A 22,075-nucleotide genomic window follows, 5' to 3' on the forward strand; every position below is an offset into this window, starting at 1 on the left:
CTTCATTTGCGCGTCCTTATTACAAGTTGTATCAGGCTCTGCTGGCCCCTATATAATGAGCTCAGTCTCTGCATCATTGCCACTTAGATCTGCTCCTCATTTTGTTCACATCTCTGTCCTCCCCTGTACAGATATTATTATTGTGAGTGCTCAAGAAGTCTCCAACCATCTAGCAGCTGTGTGTAATTTGAGTATTTCTGTTATTGCATTTTTTCTTGTACTGTATAGCATAAGTTTAATTTGTAGGCCTAGTGAAGTTTTTGTAATTCATGTAGGGTTCTTTATGTCAGTCATTTTTTTATAATAATTTGTATCTGTAATTATTTATCTGGCATTCACTGAGTATTATCTGGTATCTCATTTTATCAGGGCTGACTTAGATCAATTTACTCTTGCTAATTTCGTGTTAATAGAGGCTATTGCAGTTAACCATATATTTAACCTGTTTATTTGCCATTACATTATCCTTATGAGTTCTGAATGTTTTGTTGTTAGTTTAAGCATTAAACTTTAACTTGTAATTTTACCTAACTCTTTTGTTTTGAACCTGGAACTTTACGGGACAGTAGTGACTCTTAGTATTCTCACTTAATGTGTACATTATCTTTCTCTGTTCCGTAACAATATATATATATATATATATATATATATATATATATATATATATATATATATATATGAGAGAGAGAGAGAGAGAGAGAGAGAGAGAGAGAGAGAGAGAGAGAGAAGGGTGGGCTGGCACCATGCTGTTGGCAACGATACATTGGTGTGTGTGTGTGTGTGTGTGTGTGTGGTAACATGACACTCGCTGTTTAACTGATACACTCATCCCCCTAACACATCGACATGTGCACACACACACAAATACACATACAATTCACACACTCCTGCACATTGTTATGTCCAGACGATTTCATTCAGTTTAGATGAGGCCCGTAGTAGTGTCTAGCGCCTTCAGTTCAAAAAGTCTCCTTTGAGCGTCATTATATCGCCTTGTAATAACATAAAGGGATAAAATCGCTATCATAATGAAGAGATTGATGGATATACCCTTTCAGTACGAGACGTTTTCCTCAGGCTTAATATAAACTTCCGGCAACAGCAAGAATTATGACAGAGGCATAGCATAGACGTGATTAACTCCTTTCATCCCATGACTATTATCTTATTTCTTGACTATTATTATTCTCTTTAGGATAGATTTTCTAACTAGAGAGGTTGGAGATAGCCTTCCTGAACCCCTCATATACGGGCGGTCTTTCTTAACTGAGCAAATCTTTCTGGTGGTGGCAAGAAAAGACGACACTGTCAGGGGAGGTATTACCACAGACGTCCAGAGTTTCATCTAAGTCTATAACTTAATGACATTCGTATTATTTTCATCTTTAGTGATCCTTCGCCCATTTTTCTCTTACTTTTTAATTTGCCTCTCTCTGATACTACCACTCTTAGGGCTCCCTGTTTCAATGTTATATGAATTAAATCATCTAAGGCTTCTATACAAAATACTAAATTTGTCCCGATCAGTAAAGGGATAATTTCCTCTCTCTCATCTTTTTATCTTCTACCACTGTCTTACAAAATTTTCTACCCATTCCACATTTCCTGCCTCTTCCCTATCATCTATTTGTATGGGTTTTACACTGATGATGTCTCGTAATTTTCATTAGATGCTGTCTCGTAATTTTCCAATTTGCTTAGATGATGCCTCGTAATATTTCCGTTTGCTTATTGGAGGGACAAAAATCAAGAGTGAGGGCAGTGGAAAGTTATCTGAGAGGAACCTGTGGAGTCACATGGAGAGACAGACTGACAAATGAGGATGTGAAAGAGCGTCGTGGTGTGGATGTGGATATGATAGGAAGCGTTAGGAGAAACGCATTGAGGTGGTTTGGCCATATGAAGAGGATGGAGAGTGAGAGACTGACGAGGAGAGTGTATGTGAGTGAGGTGGAGGAGGGGAGAGGGAGGGGAAGGCCAAGGATGAGATGGAGGGATGGAGTGGAGAGGTATATGAGAGAGGGAGGTGTGAGCTGGGAGCAGGACAATGAAATGGCGAGGGACAGGACGACATGAAGGTGATTTGTTTGTGGCCGCCCTTACGGGATTAGGGCGTCAGGCGATAAACAGTTAGATAGATAGCTTATTAGTTGACGTCGCATCCACTGAGGCATGGTCCCTACTGAAGGAACTCCTTTCATTGTTTTCACTGCCCACCGGTATCTTCTTTCGCAAGACGGAGCACTTTTCCTCATAGACTCTGCCACGTTTACCTTTCCACCTTTGTCCTACCATTACTCTCCCTGTTCTTCAAGCAGTGCAGCTCTCATGCTCTCTCACTGTCCTCCACTGAGCTTTTTTTTTTTTTCCTCTCTTATTATTATTGTCTCTATCTTTCGGCATTCATTCTCTGTCTCTGGTTGCTATACAGATTAACCAAGTTTTTTGGAATTCTGTGAAATGGAAATATTTGCAGAATGCCTTCAACATACATCGAAAGAAGAACGAATATGGCCATACACCTATACATATAGTATAGTCACATATAAACAGACAAGTTATATAATCAAATATTTTTATAGTAGTCGTCCATTCCCATCTCCAGCCAAACCCTTCACACACACATGCTCGAGCACGCACACACACACACACACACACACACACACACACACACACACACACACACACACACACACACATGCAAGTGCCCGTGAGTGCATTCATTCACTTAAATATTTACACAATCATTCACCCATCCCGTCAAGCCTGTGATTCGCACTGGCAAACATTTACATATACGAAGTGAGTTTTACGTGAACAACTTTATATTTACACACACACACACACACACACACACACACACACACATCTTCTGAAGACTTCTAAAGATAGTTTTAGCCTCTGTATTCCGCAGCCTCTCTTTCTCTCTCTCTCTCTCTCTCTCTCTCCACTATAGCCAGTACCCAATACATAATAATTCATACATAACACAGGCCACAACAGCGATTTTCAACTTTTATCTTCACACAAACATGCACACACACACACACACACACACACACACACACACACACACACACACACACACACACACACACACACACACACACACACACACACACATATGGCCGCAAAAACTTCTGAGGATACAAGGCAAAGCACTCAGAACTATTACTAGAGGAACAATAACACACACACACACACACACACACACACACACACACACACACACACACACACTCAGGAGCAGCTGCCGGTTTTATAGGGAAAAAGACAAAAGGCTAATATAAATATATTTACATTATCTCTCTCTCTCTCTCTCTCTCTCTCTCTCTCTCTCTCTCTCTCTCTCTCTCTCTCTCCATATATATATATATATATATATATATATATATATGCCACATGTCTTGAAAGGCACAGTGCAAGTATCAGGATAATAACCAGCATCGTTCTAAAGTATTAATGCTCGTCTCTCGCTGTTACCTCCTGTTATACTGTATGACTATTTAACCTTAGCCCTTACACCACAACTGGCGTCCTTTTATCAGAGTAGGCTACCATCAGACGATTGTATCTTACTTATTGAACTGAAGAAACTGATGAATTTTAAATGCTCATACTGAATAATATCAGGACGCGACGATTCGCTTCGAAGAAATTGGTATGGTGTTCTAACACTGTTTTTATAATACAGCCGCAGACCTGATTTCTATATCACTGTCTATATGATTATAGTATATGTACCGTATGTATATATATATATATATATATATATATATATATATATATATATATATATATATATATATATATATATATGTGTGTGTGTGTGTGTGTGTGTGTGTGTGTGTGTGTGTGTGAATCATTATAAAGACAGCTTTTAAAACATAATTTTTTTCGTTACCAGACGATTTTTATTCAGCTTATAAAATTCAGAAACATGAAAGTCTGATAAGGACCGCAAATGTCATCAAGACTGAAGGTACCCCACGTTGGGTATTTTTTATTCTTTAATACTAGCGTCTTTTATTTCTTTTGCTGTTTTACACTCTCAGGGTGTTATACTCATGACATCATATAATTTCCTTTAGTTAAGAGATACTCCAGTAGGTAAAAGACTCAGAGAGCTCTCAGCAGTCTTCCCTGTTGGAGTTCCTTGTTAATCCTGGGAGGCATTTTCCGGGCGTTTTTCATTTATCGCCTCAGGCTGTACAGAGGGACAGGCTAATAAGATGTGCTAAACTACAAGAATCACTGGATGAGATTTTGGTAAACTTGTGTCCTGATTTATGTCTTACTTTTTACTGGGACATAAGAAACATTCATGCTTTTAATGTCTCAAAACTCAATTCGTACATCTCTCAACTCAACGCAGTCTTCCTCATGATAGTCACCTGACCTTCAACAACACTCATATCAATCCTTAATTATCTCTCGCTTATCACCTCTTTGCCGCGTAGTGTATATCTCTTTCTCTACAATCACTGCATTTCTGAACTGTCTCATTCCATTTCTGTCCAGCTTTCTGATACAAGCGTTATGTGGCATTCTCCGACCTTCATGTTTACAACTACTCAACTTTGCAACCATCTACCTCAGTCTATCGTACACTTTGCCTATGAACACCAGTCTTTTAAAAGTGTTGTGTCCAGGCATCGCAAGACAAACAGATCTTGATTTTAACTTGCGTTTGTTCGACTTTCGAAAGAACAATCTTTTTTAGACGTTATGTCTTCGTTCACTCGCTTCGAGTAAACAATTAAGATAGATTTATATAAAAGCAAAAACTGAGGAATTTGCAACAAATTTTGTTTATATTACCTAATAATTTTCAAGTGCAGCATTGGTTTGTTCTTTTGTTTTTTGTTTGTTGTTATATGCCATGACAAAAAGTAGCAAGAAGATTACCGAGGTACGACGCGTGGTTCTGAGGTCAGCAAATGTGCGCATTGTTCGCTCCAGAAAAACATGACCTTATTCAAAGAACAGAACAAGCACAACAACATTCTCCCCCTCCCTCTCTCTCTCTCTCTCTCTCTCACACACACACACACACACACACACACACACACACACACAAGCAGCGTTAAAAAAAAAGGCAACAAAAAAAAAAAAGGCAGATATCAACAAAACTCCTGACTGGGCAAGCATAATAGCTGTGTTTATAGTTATCCCCACATGTTATTCCAGCTTCTGAAGACCTCCTCTTACTCTCTTATATCTTTCGTTTACTCCCCCGTCTTCCTTTACAAACACTTCCTAGTGATCTTCATTTAAATTACGATAGGTTTCCCTAAAGCTGTTGACCCTTTCCTTAATATTCCTTCTCCGTTTTTCCTTGCCAGCTATTTTTTTTTCCCAGTATTTCTTTCATTTCCCCCAGTTCATATCTCAGTATCTCTTTCATTTCCCCCAATTCATATCTCAGTATCTCTTTCATTTCCCCCAGTTCATATCTCAGTATCTCTATCATTTCCCTCAATTCATATCCCAGTACCCCTTTCATTTCCCCCAGTTCATATCTCAGTATCCCTTTCATTTCCCTCAATTCATATCCCAGTACCGATTCATTTTCCCCAGTTCATATCTCAGTAACTCTTTCATTATCCCCAGTTCTTGTCCAGTGTTTCTCCTCTACCTTTCATGGCGAACAAGGCGAGGATAAGAAAGGGCAGCCGGGTAAAATACTCAGATGCTGTTTCTTCTTCAGCCTAAATCACAGCATCTCTCCTACTTCAGCTTAATATATCACATTGACTAGTTCTACTCCTTGCGAAATTGGGTCGGGAATTGTGCTAGAGAGAGAGAGAGAGAGAGAGAGAGAGAGAGAGAGAGAGAGAGAGAGGACTAGTATTTTCCTTTAGGACTGGTTTCAATTAAGAATTTTTTTGAGCGTTTTCACCAGATGGAATTTCTTCCCTAGGGCAATGTGTGTGTGTGTGTGTGTGTGTGTGTGTGTGTGTGTGTGTGTGTGTGTGTGTGTGTGTGTGTGTGTGTGTGTGTGTGTGCGCGTGTGCGTGTGCGTGTGTGTGTGCTGGGGGGAGATGTAGGGGAAGGGAGGGGGGGAAGGGGAGAGGAAGGGTTGATCGCATCTTAAGCTGTACTTACATCCCTCCTTCCACCCCTATCTTTCCTCCTCCCTGCACCTATATCCCACCTCTCCTCTATTTGTTCATGTCAAACACCCTCTTCAACAAAATCCGTAGTACCTCTTCCATCACACCCTCCAGTACCTGCTGCACCACCTTCTCCACCATCACCAACATACTAACACCTCCTGCAACACACTCATTAGTTCCTCCTGCAATGTCATTCATAACAAACTCGCTACCACATGCCCAACACCGCCAACACACCCTTCACCGTCTTCAACACGCGCTTAAACGCACTCTTTCTTTTCATTGCCGGCTAATATGTCCGAGGGTGTGGTGGGCGCGGGAGGTCTGTCCTCTTTTCTATCCTTCTCTCGCACACTTTGGTAACTTTCACTGTAATTAGTTTTACTTCAACAGCTAACTTCCTTATATCCCAATATGCCTCCTGCTGTCTATACTTCTTGTGTACTCCTATATACCTCTTCTTGCACTTCCTTAGTGCTTGACATTTCACAGAAAATCTAAACTCCTAAAACTGAATGGTAAGTACACATAACAACCCTCAGCAAAGTGAATGGCACTTCTGACACAACTGTCAAACTATATTCTTCCGACGTTCTTAATAATACTCACCCTTGCAGTAGACTTCATTATCGGGTCCGTCGCAGTGCACCACGGAGTCGAGAGGTTTGCGGCACGTCTTGCAGTTGAAACAGGTGCGGTGGTAGGTCTGTAGGGATAAACAGCAGTATGTCAGTGCCGGTTTGTGGCGGATTGTAGGGAAAGTGTTATTGGAGTTAACGTGGCGGTTAACACAGACTTGTGCTGGACTGTGGAGGGGTACTGGATGAACACCAAGGGGAGGGGGAGTGACTAGAGCAGATGTGTGGGTGAAGAAGAGAAGAGATGCACAAGGGCGGGTTAGAGCAAGGATATGGTGGATTGTCGGAGGGATACAGGTGGAGGGTTACAGCAGGGCTGTAGTGAACTGTTGAGGGTGAGGCTGAGGGGTACAGAAGGGGAGGATTAGAGTAAGTGTGTGTTGGATTGTGGAGGGAGAGTCGAGGAGTTAGAGCGAGAGTGTAATGAGCTGTAGAGAGGGACTCGCAGGGGTACACGGGGATATGAGAGCAGGGTTGTGGTGGACTGTCAACGGGGAGTCTGAGGAGTACACAACAGAGGGGATTACAGCAAGGATGTGGTGGACTGTAGAGGGAGATCGTAATGGTGCACACGAGGCGTTAGAGCATGGTTGTGGTAGACTGTGGAGGGTTATAGAGGAGCAGAGTAATGAAGGAGGAAAGGTGACAAGAGAGTTACAGCGGAGTTGTGGGATGTTAACACTGACCTGGGGAGGGAGGTAATAGGCCACTGTGTGTAATCCACTAGTATATGCAGAACAAATATTATTATACACAGATAGGTATAAAGAGCCAAACCGCGCGCGCACACACACACACACACACAAACACACAAACACACACACACACACACACACACACACACACACACACACACAAATATAGCAATGTGTATCTTTCACAGTCCTACCTTCATTTTTGTAACCCCGTCAGTGCCATGATGTACTGTATTATATATTTTGATCTTGCAGCCTCCAGACAGTCTTCTTGATCTTAAGAGAGACTTTTTGAAACGAATGGATTCAGTATACCCTTAGATAATCCCTTCACTACTGGGGACTCTACTGAAGCTGAATAAAATAGTCTGGTAGTGTAAAAAAAATATCTACAACAGCCGTCACTGTATTAAAGAGGATAAATGAACTAATTTTCAGATCCAGTTCTCTTTTAATTTTTCCCTTTTGTTACTAATTATTTCCTCTGACGATTTTTCTAAGGCTTGAAAAACAAGTGAAACAAAGCTGTGATCAATTCTGGCTGGGCACGAGAATGAAAGTTCACCTATTTACATTATTTTAACAATTCATATATATGGTTTCCATGTAATCAGACACATTAATTCCGAATGGGAGGAGATGGCCATGAACAAATCGCCCTCAAGTCGCCCAGTCCACTGCCATTAGGTAGACCTCTATTCTGAACAAGTATCATTCGTATATCTCTCCTCTCTGTCCGTCTACATCATCCGTTTCCCACCTCCCTCTCTCTTGACACCTCTCGCTCATTCAGTTTTCTAATCAGTCTCTAATCCTCTATTCTTTCCAAGCGGCCAAATCATCCCTGGGTAGCTTACTCTCAACACTTTCCAGCACATTCACACCAACACCATAAGGCTTCTAAACTTTTCTCATTTGTCTACGTCTCATCACGTAACTCTACATGTTTATCTTAGATAACTGACTCCTCTCACTCTTAACATGTGTCGTACCAGCAAATCCAAGTGTCATTTCTATACGTTTGTGTGAAGGTCTAAATAGTGTCATGCTACGACCTTATTATTATTTTTTTTTCATGCTCATTTCTCTACTTATTACCACTGTCATTCGTGTACCTGCAACCCTTCATCCTTGCAGTTCCCTCTTCTGCTCTGCATCCCTTCAGCTCCATCTTTGCCCATCACACTACCCATATACTTGAAGGCTCTCACATTCTCCACTGCCTGATTATTCAGTCTCCATATGCAGTTCGCGAATACATTCCTCTAAAAATTGACACTTTAATTGACTATAATTATTCAGTTCTATATTTCATATCCTACACACGTTTCTAAACTCATTCACCAAGCCTTGCAACTCCTGCTTGTCTTCACTTCATTGTACTACAGTACAGGCATTTTCGTCACCCTTTCCTCTCTCACTAGGGACACTAACATTCATTGCTTTACTTTTTATCTCTTTTGTAACCGATTCAAAATACAGTGAATTCTAACCACTCCATTTATAAATGTGAGAACAGTGCTATGATGATGATAATGATGATGATGATGATCTTGATGCCGATAACATGCTCTCTTCTATTGTTGCTGGAAAAATCTTTGGGTGAGTGACCTGCAGCGTGACATGACATTAATAATATTTTGTTGTGTTGTGTGTATCGGGGTTGCCTAGCCAAACAATTCAGGTAACTAATATGCACACGCACAACTATACACAGAGAAAAACATATATAAACTTATCCATCCATCCATCCATCATCCATTCCTACATTGCCCCATGAGAAGCGTAGGAGCCCGGGGTTAGGAAGTTGGTCCTGACATTTAAGATGAGAGTGACCAACCTCACGCATCCCTGAGTGGCATTACGTGAGCAATAAACCCCAACCAGCGTGATAAATGGTTTCCTGGTGTACAGGAAACCATTTGGCTTGTCACTCAGTGTAGAGTCACCCATAGGCAGAAGGAAGAGGAAAGAATGACGGAATGAAAGACAGAAGAGGGAGTGTAAAGTCACCCGTAGGCAGAAGGACGAGGAAAGAATGAAGGAAAGGAAGATAGAAGATGGAAGGAAAGAAGGATGGAGGAGAGGACAGGGCAGACATCCAAGAGCAGCCCTACAGTGAGTGAGTGGATGGTGAGTGCCCCCACCTATCACAAACTATGTAATGAAATATTCACTCTTGGTCGCAAACCCAGTCGTACTGAAAGACACACACACACACACACACACACACACACACACACACACACACACACACACACACACACACACACACACACACACACACACACACACACACACACACACACACACACACACACACACACACACACACACACCATGAAGTAAAAAAGCCAGTTAAATTCTTCCCTTCAGATTAGATATCCAGATTATCCAGGTGAGTGATGGGATTTCCTTTATAATGCTGTTATTGTTGTGTGCTCTCGCTTGGTGGTGGTGTCATGATATTACTGTGATAATACGGTTTAGGGCGGTGCTTTGGCTCAGTTTAGGTTATTCTGTCGTGATACTGTAATGGTGGTGATATGATGCCGTGGTGATAGTAATGGGGTTGAATTGTGATGGTGGTGTGGTAGTGTTGGATTGATGGTGTGGTAGTATTGAGGGTGAAACTCTGGTGGAAGTGCTATGAAAGAGTTGTGATCGTATTAATGAGTGTTGGAGACTGTGCTGTGGTGGTAGTGTTAAAACTGTCGTGGTCGTGTTATAGGGCATTGGTGTGCTGTAGGGTTGATGGTGTGGTGGTGTTCCTAGGGTGGTGAAATTTTAGTTATACAGTTGTGCTTTGATGTCCTGGTTGTATTACGATGGCAGCATTTGGGTGATACAGACAAGCTATTGCTGTAGCGATGATTTTTGGCTGTGCTAGGGTGTTATTACAACGATTTGGAGGCAGCGTATATATATAGTGATACTTAAAATTCTTGCACTGTGGATTTAGAAAAGTCTTTTAAAATGTGCAGCTCTGTGTTGAGTTACTGTATTAATGTGATACTGTGGCTTTCTGGAAAAGTGGCCGCGGTTTGGTAAGCAGCCTAATCATTACACTCATTTAATCTGTCACACATCCTGTATTAGCCACCCCCAACCCTGCCTCCCATCACATCCCCTTCCTACCACCAAACCTCCTGCCTGCCACCTGCACCACCTGCCTACTAACTCCCTGCCCCTGCCTGTCTACCTTTGCCCCTGCCTGCTACCCTGTCTGCTCTGTCTACCACCTCAACTGCCTGTCACTTTACTCTCTGCCTGCCAGCCCATTCCCTGCTTACCACCTCACTCCCTGCCAGCCAGTCTCACTGTCTGCCCTTTCCTCACACCATTCCTGCCACGTGACACTTTTACCACCCCTCGCTACCTGCACCAGTTTTCCTACTTAACGTTTCTCATTGTCTACCACTGCAGTTGCCTGCCAACCACCACCACCACCACCACCACCACTGTCTACCATCACCAGTGTCAGCTGCCATCACTGCCTGCTAATACTGCTGCCATTTTCCAGTGTCCTCTCTTCATTCCATGCCATTGCCACCTTTCAGTGTCACTCCCTGACTGCCTGCTACCCTCACTCCTAGCACCATTACCATTGCCTGCTACAACTGGCACCCCACAATCACCGTCCCTCCCTCCAATCATTGTCTGCCACCACTGTCACCGCCACCCTCCAGTGCGACCCTCACCACCTGCCACCCGTGCCACGCTCCAGGGCCACCTTCGCTGCCTGCCATCACTGCCACCCTACAGTGCCACTCTTACTGCCTGCCATCACTGCCACCCTCAGTGCCTGGCATCACTGTCCCTGTCCAATACCACTCTCACTACTTGCCACCACTCCCAATCTTCAGTGCCATCCACACTGCCTGACACCACTGCCACCCTACAGTACCACTCTCGTTGCCTGCCACCACTGCCACCTTCCAGTATTACCCTCACTACCTGCCACCACTGCCACCCTTCAGTGATACTCACACTGCCTGATACCACTTCCACCCTCACTGCCAGCCACCCTCGCTGCCTGCCATCCTCACTGCCTGCCACCCTCACTGCCTGCCACCCTCACTGCCTGCCACCCTCACTGCCTGCCACCCTCGCTGCCTGCCACCCTCACTGCCTACCACCCTCACTGCCTGCCACCCTCACTGCCTGCCACCCTCACTGCCTGCCACCCTCACTGCCTGCCACCCTCACTGCCTTCCACGCTCACTGCCTTCCACGCTCACTGCCTTCCACCCTCGCTGCCTGGCGCCACCACCGCCACCCTGCAATACCATTCTCACTGCCTGCCGCCACAGCCACCCTCCAGTGCCACCCTTACTGCCTGTCACCACTGCCACACTTACTGGATGCCACCACTTCCAGCCTCCAGCACAACCCTCACAGCCTGCCACCACTACCAGCCTCCAGCACCATCATCACTGCCTGCCACCACTGCCATCCACCAGCACCATCATCACTACCTGCCACCACTGCCATCCACCAGCACCACCCTCACAGCCTGCCACCACTACCACCCTCCAGCACCTCCCTCACAGCCTGCCACCACTGCTATCCTCCAGCACCATCCTCACTGCCTGCCACCACTGCCATCCTCCAGTACTACCCCTACAACCTGTCACCACTGCCACCTCTCCAGTACCACTCTCACTAACTGCCACCGCTGCACAAATAGCCACGCCACCAAGGATCATGTCCTTCAGCCAACCCTGTATGGTGTAGAATGAGTATGTATGTGTGTGTGTGTGTGTGTGTGTGTGTGTGTGTGTGTGTGTGTGTGTGTGTGTGTGTGTGTGTGTGTGTGTGTGTGTGTGTGTGTGTGTGAATGTGAGTGTGAGTGTGAGTGTGTGTGTGTGTGTGTGTGTGTGTGTGTGTGTGTGTGTGTGTGTGTGTGTGTGTGTGTGTGTGTGAGAGAGAGAGAGAGAGAGAGAGAGAGGAGGGGGAATTAGATGTTTAATTTATCTACAAGAGGATAGTAAAAAATCTGGGATGCATGCAGCAGAAGAGAAAACATCAGCTTCTACAGTTGTTGTGCGTTATTTAGTTTTGTCGAGTATTCGTCACCTCTTGTTTTGCATGAGCGGTGGGATTGATGAGATTAGTGATGTGATAAGGTGAGGTGTTTAGGGGTTTGATGTGTGGTAAGGCTAGTGACATGTTCATGTAATGTTGAGGTGTGATGAGACTAATGTTATGACAAAATGTGGTATCAAGATGTTTGAGGTATATTGGAACAGTTATGTGACTGAAGCTTTAGGGTTGACATGACTGGGATATAGTGACACGGTGATGTGATAGTGTCGTATGTAAGTGTCTGATGTATGGTACATCAGTGATGTGGCTGAATCTGTGGTGATGAGTTTTTTTCAGTGTGGTGAGACTGGTGATGACAGTGCAGTGTTGAGGTGCTCCTAGTGTGGTGAGATTGGTGACGATAGTGTAGTGATGAGGTGCTCCAGGTGTGGTGAGATTGGTGATGATAGTGTAGTGATGAGGTGCTCCAGGTGTGGTGAGATTGGTGATGATAGTGTAGTGATGAGGTGCTCCAGATGTGGTATAATAGTGACATGAATGAGACTGTTGTATGAAGGGTTTGAGGCACGGTAAGATTGGTGATTATGACTGAGTCTGTAGTGTTGAGGCGTTTGAGGTGTGGTGAGATTAGTGATATGTCAGTGTATCGTTGAGAAGTGTGGTAAGAGTGGTGATAGTGTAGAGTTTAGGTGATTGAGTCGTTGTGAGATTGGTGATATGATACATATATTGCAGAAGTGTTTAAACTGTGGTAGAACGGTGATATGTCGGAGTCTGTAGTTCTGAGATGGTTGAGGTACGGTGGAAAAGCTTATATGACAGTGGAAAGTTGCGGTGTTTAGGGTAAGGTGGAAACGGTAATACGATAGCTTTGAGTTGAGGTGCTTAGATGTGGCAAGGCTAGTGATATGAAAGACCCTGGGATGTTCAGGTGTTTGATGGGTACTGAGACTGCTGATATGATAAACTCTGGAGTGCTGCAATGTTTGAGGTGTGGTGAGACATAGGCTTACACTGTGGGTTTGGAGACTCGATTATTTCCCTCTCATATATACCCACCTTGCCCTTGGCCAGCATCTCTTCAGCTGCGAAGACTTTGCCGCCACAGCGAGGGCAGCCTTCGCCCGGCGCCGCCTTCGGGGGTTTGTAGGGTTTTACATAGTCGACTTCCCTCGGTCTTCAGGAGACAAATCCAGAGGCACAGGATGAGAGGCTGCTTCATGATGGGTGTCTGATGTATGTCACCTCCGCCCTCTGGTCCCTCTTACAGGTCGTAATGTCCAGCCTCCCAACCCTCCCACCAATACCCTTCAGTATGCACACCATACCCACCCAGTTGTCAACCTTTACTTATTCAGTGGAGACCCTCTACTCTGAGACCTTTTCCCCTACTTCTCTACATTTCTTTAATCCAGTGAATTCAGCATCACTGACTGTCCATATTGTGATGATGGCCAGTGAGGTGATGTAATCTGTTACCCTCCACACCTTCAAGAGTTTGGTGTATACAGGCTTCATTCACCTTTGTCTTTTGTTTGCAGACCTGCCATCATTTGATCATTATAAATATATATATATATATATATATATATATATATATATATATATATATATATATATATATATATATATATATATATATATCTATCTATCTATATATATATATATATATATATATATATATATATATATATATATATATATATATATATATATATATATATATATATGTATATATATATATATATATATATATTCTTATAATCATCTCTCCTATACATGTATAATTATCTCTCCATTTTCAAGATAATAGGCATATCATAAAAACAGTTGCCGTCAAAAGTCTGATCCCGTATTCTCTGGAAAAGCATAATGGAATACTAGGAAAGATGGAAAGAGATTGTTTCCTGAAAGAAATGAATCCTATGGACGATCATTTCCCAGTATTCTGTTACACGTGGGAGCAGACGTTTGTCGTGAACTGTGCATTAGAAAGATAATTTCTCTTTCATACTGCATGTAGATTTTAAAACACAGATTATTGTCCACTTCATTCATGTATCATTTTAGACTCAGTAATATTTTTGTTCTAATTCGTTCATCTTCTCAAATATTGTTTCTAGTTATTCTTTCTGTTTGATAATCACTTTTCTTCAGGTACTGTATTCAATGATTGCTAGGGTCGCCATCTTGAAGGTGGAAATGTAACAGAGCCGCTTGTGACTAGAAAAGTGTGGCTAGCGGGGAGTGAGTGAGGGGGTGCTGGAGTGAGCCGAGACGGGTCCTGGCCTGCAACAAATGCTTTAAGATCAACCAATTCCAGTTACAGAGCAGAGGAGTGTGGAATCTGAATCTTTAGCAAGTCTTTATACCTTTGAGATCGTGATCAAATCAGAGGTTAGAGGGCGTTCTCCTGGTAGCGAGCTAAGTGAGTGACGTGACAGTGTTGAGCTCCGCCACACCACCTACTTAACCGTGGCCGAGCCTGCTTTCCGTTACTTTTCCACCTTCGTATGAGTTCTAAGATGTTTTTGCTCCTGGTCAGACCACTAGAGCCAAGCGATGCCCGCATATTGGTAAGATTTGAAGGGGCATGCAAACGCAGATTGTGGATGATGTTAACATGTTTATTGAAGGCAACAGTGTGGGACCATCCTGGCCCGCCCCGTGCGGTGCCACTCTGGACTCAGCGAGAGCTGTCACAGGTTGTGTTCTCAACACACACGGTTTATGGTGAATGTTGGAAGAAAACCCAATAATTAGTTTCTTTGTAGCGTATATTTTCTAAAAAAATATTCCAGACATTGCAGTAGGAACGATGACTGAGCATATAAAAATAGTTAGCACTATAAGCAAAAAAATAAAGCTTTAAGCATAGCAAAAATAAACATAATAAGCGTAGTGGGTGACGTAGACCCTATATGAATGGCGTGTTTGAATAAGCTAGTAACCAATAGTTAGTGTTAATGCTGGAATTATGCATTACTAGACCAAAATGAACCGTTTTCCGTCACCAATGAAGGGGTCCCACAGAGTGGAGGGTCCCCATGAGATCAGCAAAACTCGTCTGCCACCCACCGGGTTAGTGAGCGTAGCAAGAAGCAACTTAATCGTCTTTCGTTAATCTCCCCAGAGGTCGGTGCTGACGCAGATTGGAGCCGGCGGATGTGTCAGGTTCGCGGCTGTGGTTGTGTTATGGTGCCGCTGGTGACATCTGCTTGAGGTCCTAGTATGTAAGGCCTAGCCACGTCACGTCTAGAGGCACCAGCCGCGCCCTGTCCCACCCGCACACCCTGATTATACCGCCCACCACCAACCTCGCAGGGAGTCGTGTCGAATAGAACTGAGCATCAACAGCATTACAGCAGGGAATACGGAGCGTAGCTGAGTTCGAAGCCGCAAGCAGCGTTGTCAAGCGTGAAGCGTGATGCGCTAGGCGAGGTCTGGCGAGAACTGGAGGCGGTGAGCAAGCGTCTGTTGAATTACTTGAATTTCTGGCTTCGAACTTTGCAATTCCCAATAATATTGATGATTTCATGAAAACTGAAGGTGCACTGGCCTTACTATGGCAGTGGAGACGCATAAACGTTTAGAGACAATGAGGACTTAACATAGGAGCCCCAACATTTACATAGCCCAAATAAATCTTGCAAAAACTGTCTCCACAACAACAGCATTGACTCAGGCACTACCTAGATCTTCAGACACTCATAGTCGAGCTCTACGCTTTGAGTTTCATGACTGAGTATCGAGGCGTAGGAGAGCGATTACTCCTTTCTGTGGGGAGGAAGGGGGAAGACACTGTCAGTGGCCTGAAGTTTCCTGGATGGAGATGTAGCATTTTATCAATGAGGGAAACTTCCCAACTGGTTATTCTGCAGGAGGTTAGACGTGAGGGACAATCCAGTCTTGTGTAACTCGCTACTCTACAGGTTAGGTCGCGCCGCCGCTTTCACCCTGGGGTGGGATTCTTCGAACACAGGGTCGTATTCCAAGTGGCTTTGGACATTTTCGCAACACCTCTTTCTTAGCGATTTACTCCACTTATTACACCTTACCAATCTCTTTTATGTTACTGATGCAGATAGTGACGATGTTGATAAAACACTATACACATAAGAGAATGTTAAGGTGTAATAGGCTGAATAAACCGCTACGGAGCATCCTGTGCCACCTAGAATATGGCCTTATTTAAGATCGATTCCCTGTCGTAACTTAGATTTGTTTTCTCAGGAGGAACCAGAGACATGGGAAGACACCACATTCCCTTTCCTTTTCCATCCTGCAAAACAAAATAACTTATACTTGTCTCTTGTAACTAATGTTTGTTTTCGCAGGAGGAACGAGAGACACGGGAAGTCTCAGGATTCCCTTCTCCTTCCCTACTACAAAACAAACTTCAGGTATTTTTTCTCTTAACTAGTATTTATTTCAGCAGGAAGAACGAGACAAGCCTAGGGAGATCCTGCTCTCTCCTTGTCCTTCCTGCCAAAACGAATCACAGTTACGGCACGGAATTGATCGTGTTTACATGTGAATCCGGTTGACCTCGAGGAGCGTCGGCCCTGCTGGCGGAATAGTGGCGTTCCGCATGGTGGCCCGCTTAACCAATTGAGAAGTTTCGCCTTGTTGATACATAAAAGCCCTAACTTATATATGTCAAGTACAGGTAAGAGAAGGCCCTCTATCCTCTGATTAAGAGGGATGAACTCAACCAAATAGAGACGAAATCGATAATAATAATAAAAACAGAATATAAGGAAGAATATCAGTTGATAAAAGAAAAGCAATATAATCTGAGAGACTTAAACAGTAAATTTATGTGCTGCAGGTTAGGCTCCCATCTGAGTGGTTATGGACAGTCGATTTGGTTATGAATGAATAATAACAGTGGCGCGTGTTCCAGTGTCAAACGGAAAATATGAAAATATATCTGTATCGAAGCTTGGTGGTGAAACAGTACTAAAAACACCTGCTGTAAGGTATTAGTATACAGCTGATGTTGCAAATAATTGTGCCTGGTCTGGAGGTGATGGGGAGACGTGACGGCCCTTGTCTGTATGGGAGTCACAGCTCAATAGGTGACAACATTTGGAGCTGCAAATCTGACTGTTTACTGAACCTCTTCGATACGATGACGTGTTTTTGGATATATTCTTGCTCCTCTGACAATTATATTCAACTCAGGAGAGACTTTCTGGACTTTAAACACCAGAAGCCCTTCCTAAACTCAACATAATCGTCTGGAAGTAGAATGAATAAACTAGAACAGACGTCGTCGGACTGAATGGATTTAATGCCTTACCAAGCTGACTGACTAACATGAATAGTGCATAATGATATATAATTCTAATACTGGATCGATTCTATACTGGCTCTTATATCTAGGCACACAGCGAGCACACGACGCAAACTTGTCATGGGTGTGATGTAACCACTGAGGGTGGGTGACACAGCAGCGAAGTGTGCGCGCTGCCTAGGTGCTGGTGAAATAGGTAGACTAATGATAAAGATGATGAATGAAATCTACTAAATGTACTTTGATGACAAGAATCCGCCTCTTTAGATCTTTGGAGGGGCATGATTCTTTCATCTCCAGGAGAAGCAGTAGGTCATCACAGCTGCAGTGAGGTCAAGTATTAGGCTGGACCCCTGCAGGCACAGCGGGGTCTTCACTGTCATTATACTGAACTTCACTACAGCAGTGACCCTAGAGCTCGGCATTGTCTTATTGCATGAGAAATGAAGGGTGACAACACTTACAGGTGGGAACCGGTGTCCATGCTTAGACCAGCAGCGCCACCGCCGAAGCCATAGCCTTTGGGGCCAAACTTGCGGCCGTGGCAGGTCTTGCAGTATAGGACGTTCTCGTGCAGGTTGCAGTTGGTGGAGTCCAGCATCTTATTGCACATACCTGGTGAGGAGAGGCGAGGAGTTGGCGGTCAGAGGGAGCACAAGGTGACAGTACATTTTCTCTCATATGCAGACTGTGTTAAAAATGTAGTAAAACTAAGCTTATTACAGTTAATACAGAACTGTGACTGGATTTGCATGGATACCGTTCTGTTAAAAATCATTGTTTGTAGAAGCCTGTATTAGTATGATACCTAATGTACTTATTCAGGCTTGTGTTATATCTTGCATAAATGTTTTACCTGGGGATTTAGCAATTTTTTCAATTCTGCACTAGGAACGACATACAAGAACTTTACCAAAGAGAACAGTAATGTGGAAAAAAGTGTGATTAGGTATTAGAATATAATTAGACTACTTAGTATGAGATTAAAAGTACTTACTGCACTTGTAGCACTCCTTGTGGAAGGAGACGTCGCCAACAACCCTGGCCTCGGCATGGTACACCGACTTCTCGCACTTTGGGCACTTGGGGGTGGGAGGAGCCTTGAACGGCATGGCTGCGGCGACTTATTGGTCCTGCGGGAAACATCACCATCATATTAACCCACTCACTCTTAAGACGTATTTTTTCCCTTATTCTAGCTACGGGACAAATGACTTTACACAACACAGGAAGGAGCTCCCTTGCTGAGAAGTTAATGGGACAACAGCCAACCCTTCCATCCAGTAAACTTTCCCTTAGGTTAAACAAAATCGTCTGCAGGCAGTTAAGATTAACTATCCTTCCTCGGGATGAAAAAATCAACCGAATCTCATATATTCTGCTTTCAGTATTTCGTTCGTCGTCATTATTACCACACTTAACTGACTAACGACACTTCTCGCTTATCCTACGCTTACCCGTCCTAATAACTCATCCTACTTATGTCTTGTAAGCATCTTACACTCATGCATTCTCCCTGGACTCACTTCACTTGTAGTCCTTTTGCTTTCTGTATTAACCTATCACAGTTGTTAAGGCAGGATATGTAGTAATTTAAACTGGCTCTTTCTTCTTTGTACAGGTCCCCCACAAGGGTTAATCACATATCCGTTTCACCACACTTGGTGAGGGGCGCCTTCCAGTGGTGGCGCCTATATAGCATGGCGATTCTGCTGTTTGGTTATACAAACGCCCCTAAGCTCATCCTCATCATCGACATGGAAGATGGTGGACTGCAAGATAAGATAACTTCAGCTTGCAGTACGCCAAGTTCACATTTGGATAAGCTTGGGGTTGCAACAACAACTTCATTTCACTAAGTCAGCACACTCTTCCTGACTGCCAGTTCAAGTCATCCCAATTGCTTAAGCTTGGTCATAATTTTCCCATGCCGTTTCATTTCTCATTTACCACAACACCAGATTTCCCTCTGATGGTACACTTCTCCAGATCACTATGCTTATACGAGTATATCCTCACACCTCCACACATCAGTATACTAGATCGCAGTACCTTCACTTTGCACTCTAACCATTAACTACGATGCTCGAAGGCAGCACACGCGCCCCTCACGGTGACCAACTCTTACTAAAACTATGAAATGTTTGAAATATCAGTTTGCCTAGGAAGACAGGATACAGATTCCCGGTTTTGTTTTCGGACTTCGAATCGCGATTGCCACTCTTAAAAGTTTTGTTGCCTGCACTCAGTTTGATTTATAAAAATGATTACAAAGCTGGAAAATTCTCAGCATTAGTCTGAAAAATGCAGAATGGACACTAAAGTTGACATGTACTCGTGTATTCGATCATCGTGAGCTGAAGAATAAATGAATATCAGTATAAATCAGGGACCGAAAAATTCTTAGAACTATTGACGGGCGCCTAGCAAATTTCATCAAATTCATTCTCCGTTTCACATTGTTGCAAGGCAGATTATTACTTAGCAAACACTTAAGAATTGTAGGTCATGTTGTGACTGTTTTCCATCTCATCACAGCAGTGTGGACAGCTACTTGTAGCATGGTTAAGTGATTAAAGTTAATTTGACAGAGTCGAAAGACCGAGACCGAACCTAATGCGAGTTATGTGCCTCAACTGCTCTCCACGGCAGACCCAACTGAGCCCCAAGCCTGCTGCTGCTGGACTGAGGGTGACGATACCGTGCTAGTCCCACTAAGCGTCGGATGAGTCTCCAGAGTCTGGTGCCGGGCGAGGATGACGGTGCCGGCAGCAGGTGGGACCGCTGCCACCCGCCCACCAGGTCAACAGCTAATTTTGGCAGGCCAAGACGGTGCCATAAATAGTCAGGGCGGATGCCAGCAGTGCCAACGGCCGGTGCGGTGTCTCCTCACCCGACACCTCCATCCCTCCCGCCTTCCGTGATCTCTTTTATCTCAGCAACTAATAATGTGTTGATGTAATGTGTACATGATGAAGAAGCTACCAACCCAACAGGGCGAGTTGCAGCTATTGTACTGGGTGAAGAACACAAGTTATTCCAAGTGCCGTCATACCAGACAAATCCTCTGTGCCACGGTGATACTGAACATTTGATACATTTGCCACAAATAGAATGTGTAGGGGCAGATAATTCACAGGCTGACTAATTAGAGCAATGCTGACATGTGCCACACAACCGCCATCCACATTTTTATTGCTTTTCCCTTTACCGTAAGCCTGTGTTTCGTAATTAAAGATTACAAGACAAATGAATGTACTAGTACTGAGTAATAGTATGAGGCTTGTGCTTCATTCACTACTTGGTAGTATTAATGGGAATATGACTGCACTTTAACGTGATCCTGCAACAGTTAAAGTTGTTACTTTCACGTTCAAGGACGAGATATTCTTCTTCCCTTCAACACTCACAGTGCAGGCAGCAAATACTTTTACTGGCGAAGAACTTAGGGTAAATCCAGACAGGAGCAGCACAAATGTGAAATGGGAGACACACGCGACGGCCGGCTTGGAGTGGCTCAGGACTGGGTTTGGGGACCTTGCTGGTAACCTGTCCAGTTTAATTGCAACTTTATCAACTCGTCACTGGCGGAGCTGCGACTGGCTCTGGGTGTGTGTGGCACCTCACTTAAGACCCACTGAAACCCCCAGGGCGCTTCGCAGCACTACCGTTGGCAAATACAAGATCCTCCTTCAGCGCGGGAGTTCGAGTGATGAATAAACTCCAGTACAGGGGGAAGGGCTGCTGCGGTGCGGGGACTGAGTGCTAAAGTCCAATAGCGACTGAGTTCGTTAAGGCAGGAGTGTGAGGAAGTGGAGGAGGGCGGGGCCGCCTACCTTCACACGGGCAACACACTGGGCCAGGAGCTGCTCCTTCCTCCTCGGATGGACACTGCCTCTCGACTCCTCGCCTTATTACGATTGAGCGCCAAGACAGCGCAGCCTCAACTTTTCTTGGATGGCACCGCCCCCTGCCCGCGGCCGCCCGAGACAGAAATATCCATCTGCACCCGGCACCTCGCCCTGAGCTGTTGGTGCAGTGTGCAAAGGTGCCTCGAGGAAAGAGGCGGTGGTGGGCGTCGACCCCCCCTCCCCCAGTCTTAGCCAACGTGTCGTGATTAGGCCCGCCCCCGTGCCCCAATATTATGACCGATCTCACCATTACCACCCTACACCACCAATGTCGATAATAAGAACCATACTTTTGTATTTCTTTTTACATAGTGTTTGCCGTGAGTTAGGAATGAATTTCCCAGACTCTTGCGACATATTCTCA

At 44.2% G+C, this 22,075-nt stretch overlaps 2 protein-coding genes across 3 annotated transcripts in view; both read right to left on the reverse strand.

The window, feature by feature from the left end:
- Positions 1 to 13,697, reverse strand: part of Mlp84B (Muscle LIM protein at 84B) — a 53,601-nt gene extending 39,904 nt beyond the window's left edge. The window contains exons 1-2 of the mRNA XM_080276217.1: positions 13,561 to 13,697; positions 6,729 to 6,825 (exon numbers count right to left, since the gene is read on the reverse strand). Coding sequence (XP_080132343.1) covers positions 6,729 to 6,825; positions 13,561 to 13,578 — 115 coding nt within the window. The 5' untranslated portion in view covers positions 13,579 to 13,697. The remainder of the gene's footprint in view (positions 1 to 6,728; positions 6,826 to 13,560) is intronic.
- A 1,410-nt stretch (positions 13,698 to 15,107) lies between these two features.
- Positions 15,108 to 21,785, reverse strand: Mlp60A (Muscle LIM protein at 60A). Of its 2 annotated transcripts, none has more exons than XM_080276218.1 (4): positions 21,637 to 21,785; positions 18,798 to 18,933; positions 18,265 to 18,415; positions 15,108 to 16,278 (listed from the first exon to the last, which is right to left on the reverse strand). In XM_080276218.1, the coding sequence occupies exons 2-4, from the start codon at positions 18,910 to 18,912 to the stop codon at positions 16,269 to 16,271; spliced, it is 276 nt and encodes a 91-aa protein (XP_080132344.1). In that variant the 5' UTR covers positions 18,913 to 18,933; positions 21,637 to 21,785; the 3' UTR covers positions 15,108 to 16,268. The 2 variants fall into 2 exon arrangements, with proteins under 2 accessions (XP_080132344.1, XP_080132345.1); XM_080276219.1 differs by lacking the exon at positions 21,637 to 21,785 and adding an exon at positions 20,414 to 20,566.
- Positions 21,786 to 22,075: the final 290 nt, after the last annotated feature.

This window comes from Coenobita brevimanus, chromosome 64, assembly GCF_032717465.1.
Source record: "Coenobita brevimanus isolate Jiangsu-jjx chromosome 64, ASM3271746v2, whole genome shotgun sequence".
Classification (NCBI taxonomy): Eukaryota; Metazoa; Arthropoda; class Malacostraca; order Decapoda; family Coenobitidae; genus Coenobita; species Coenobita brevimanus.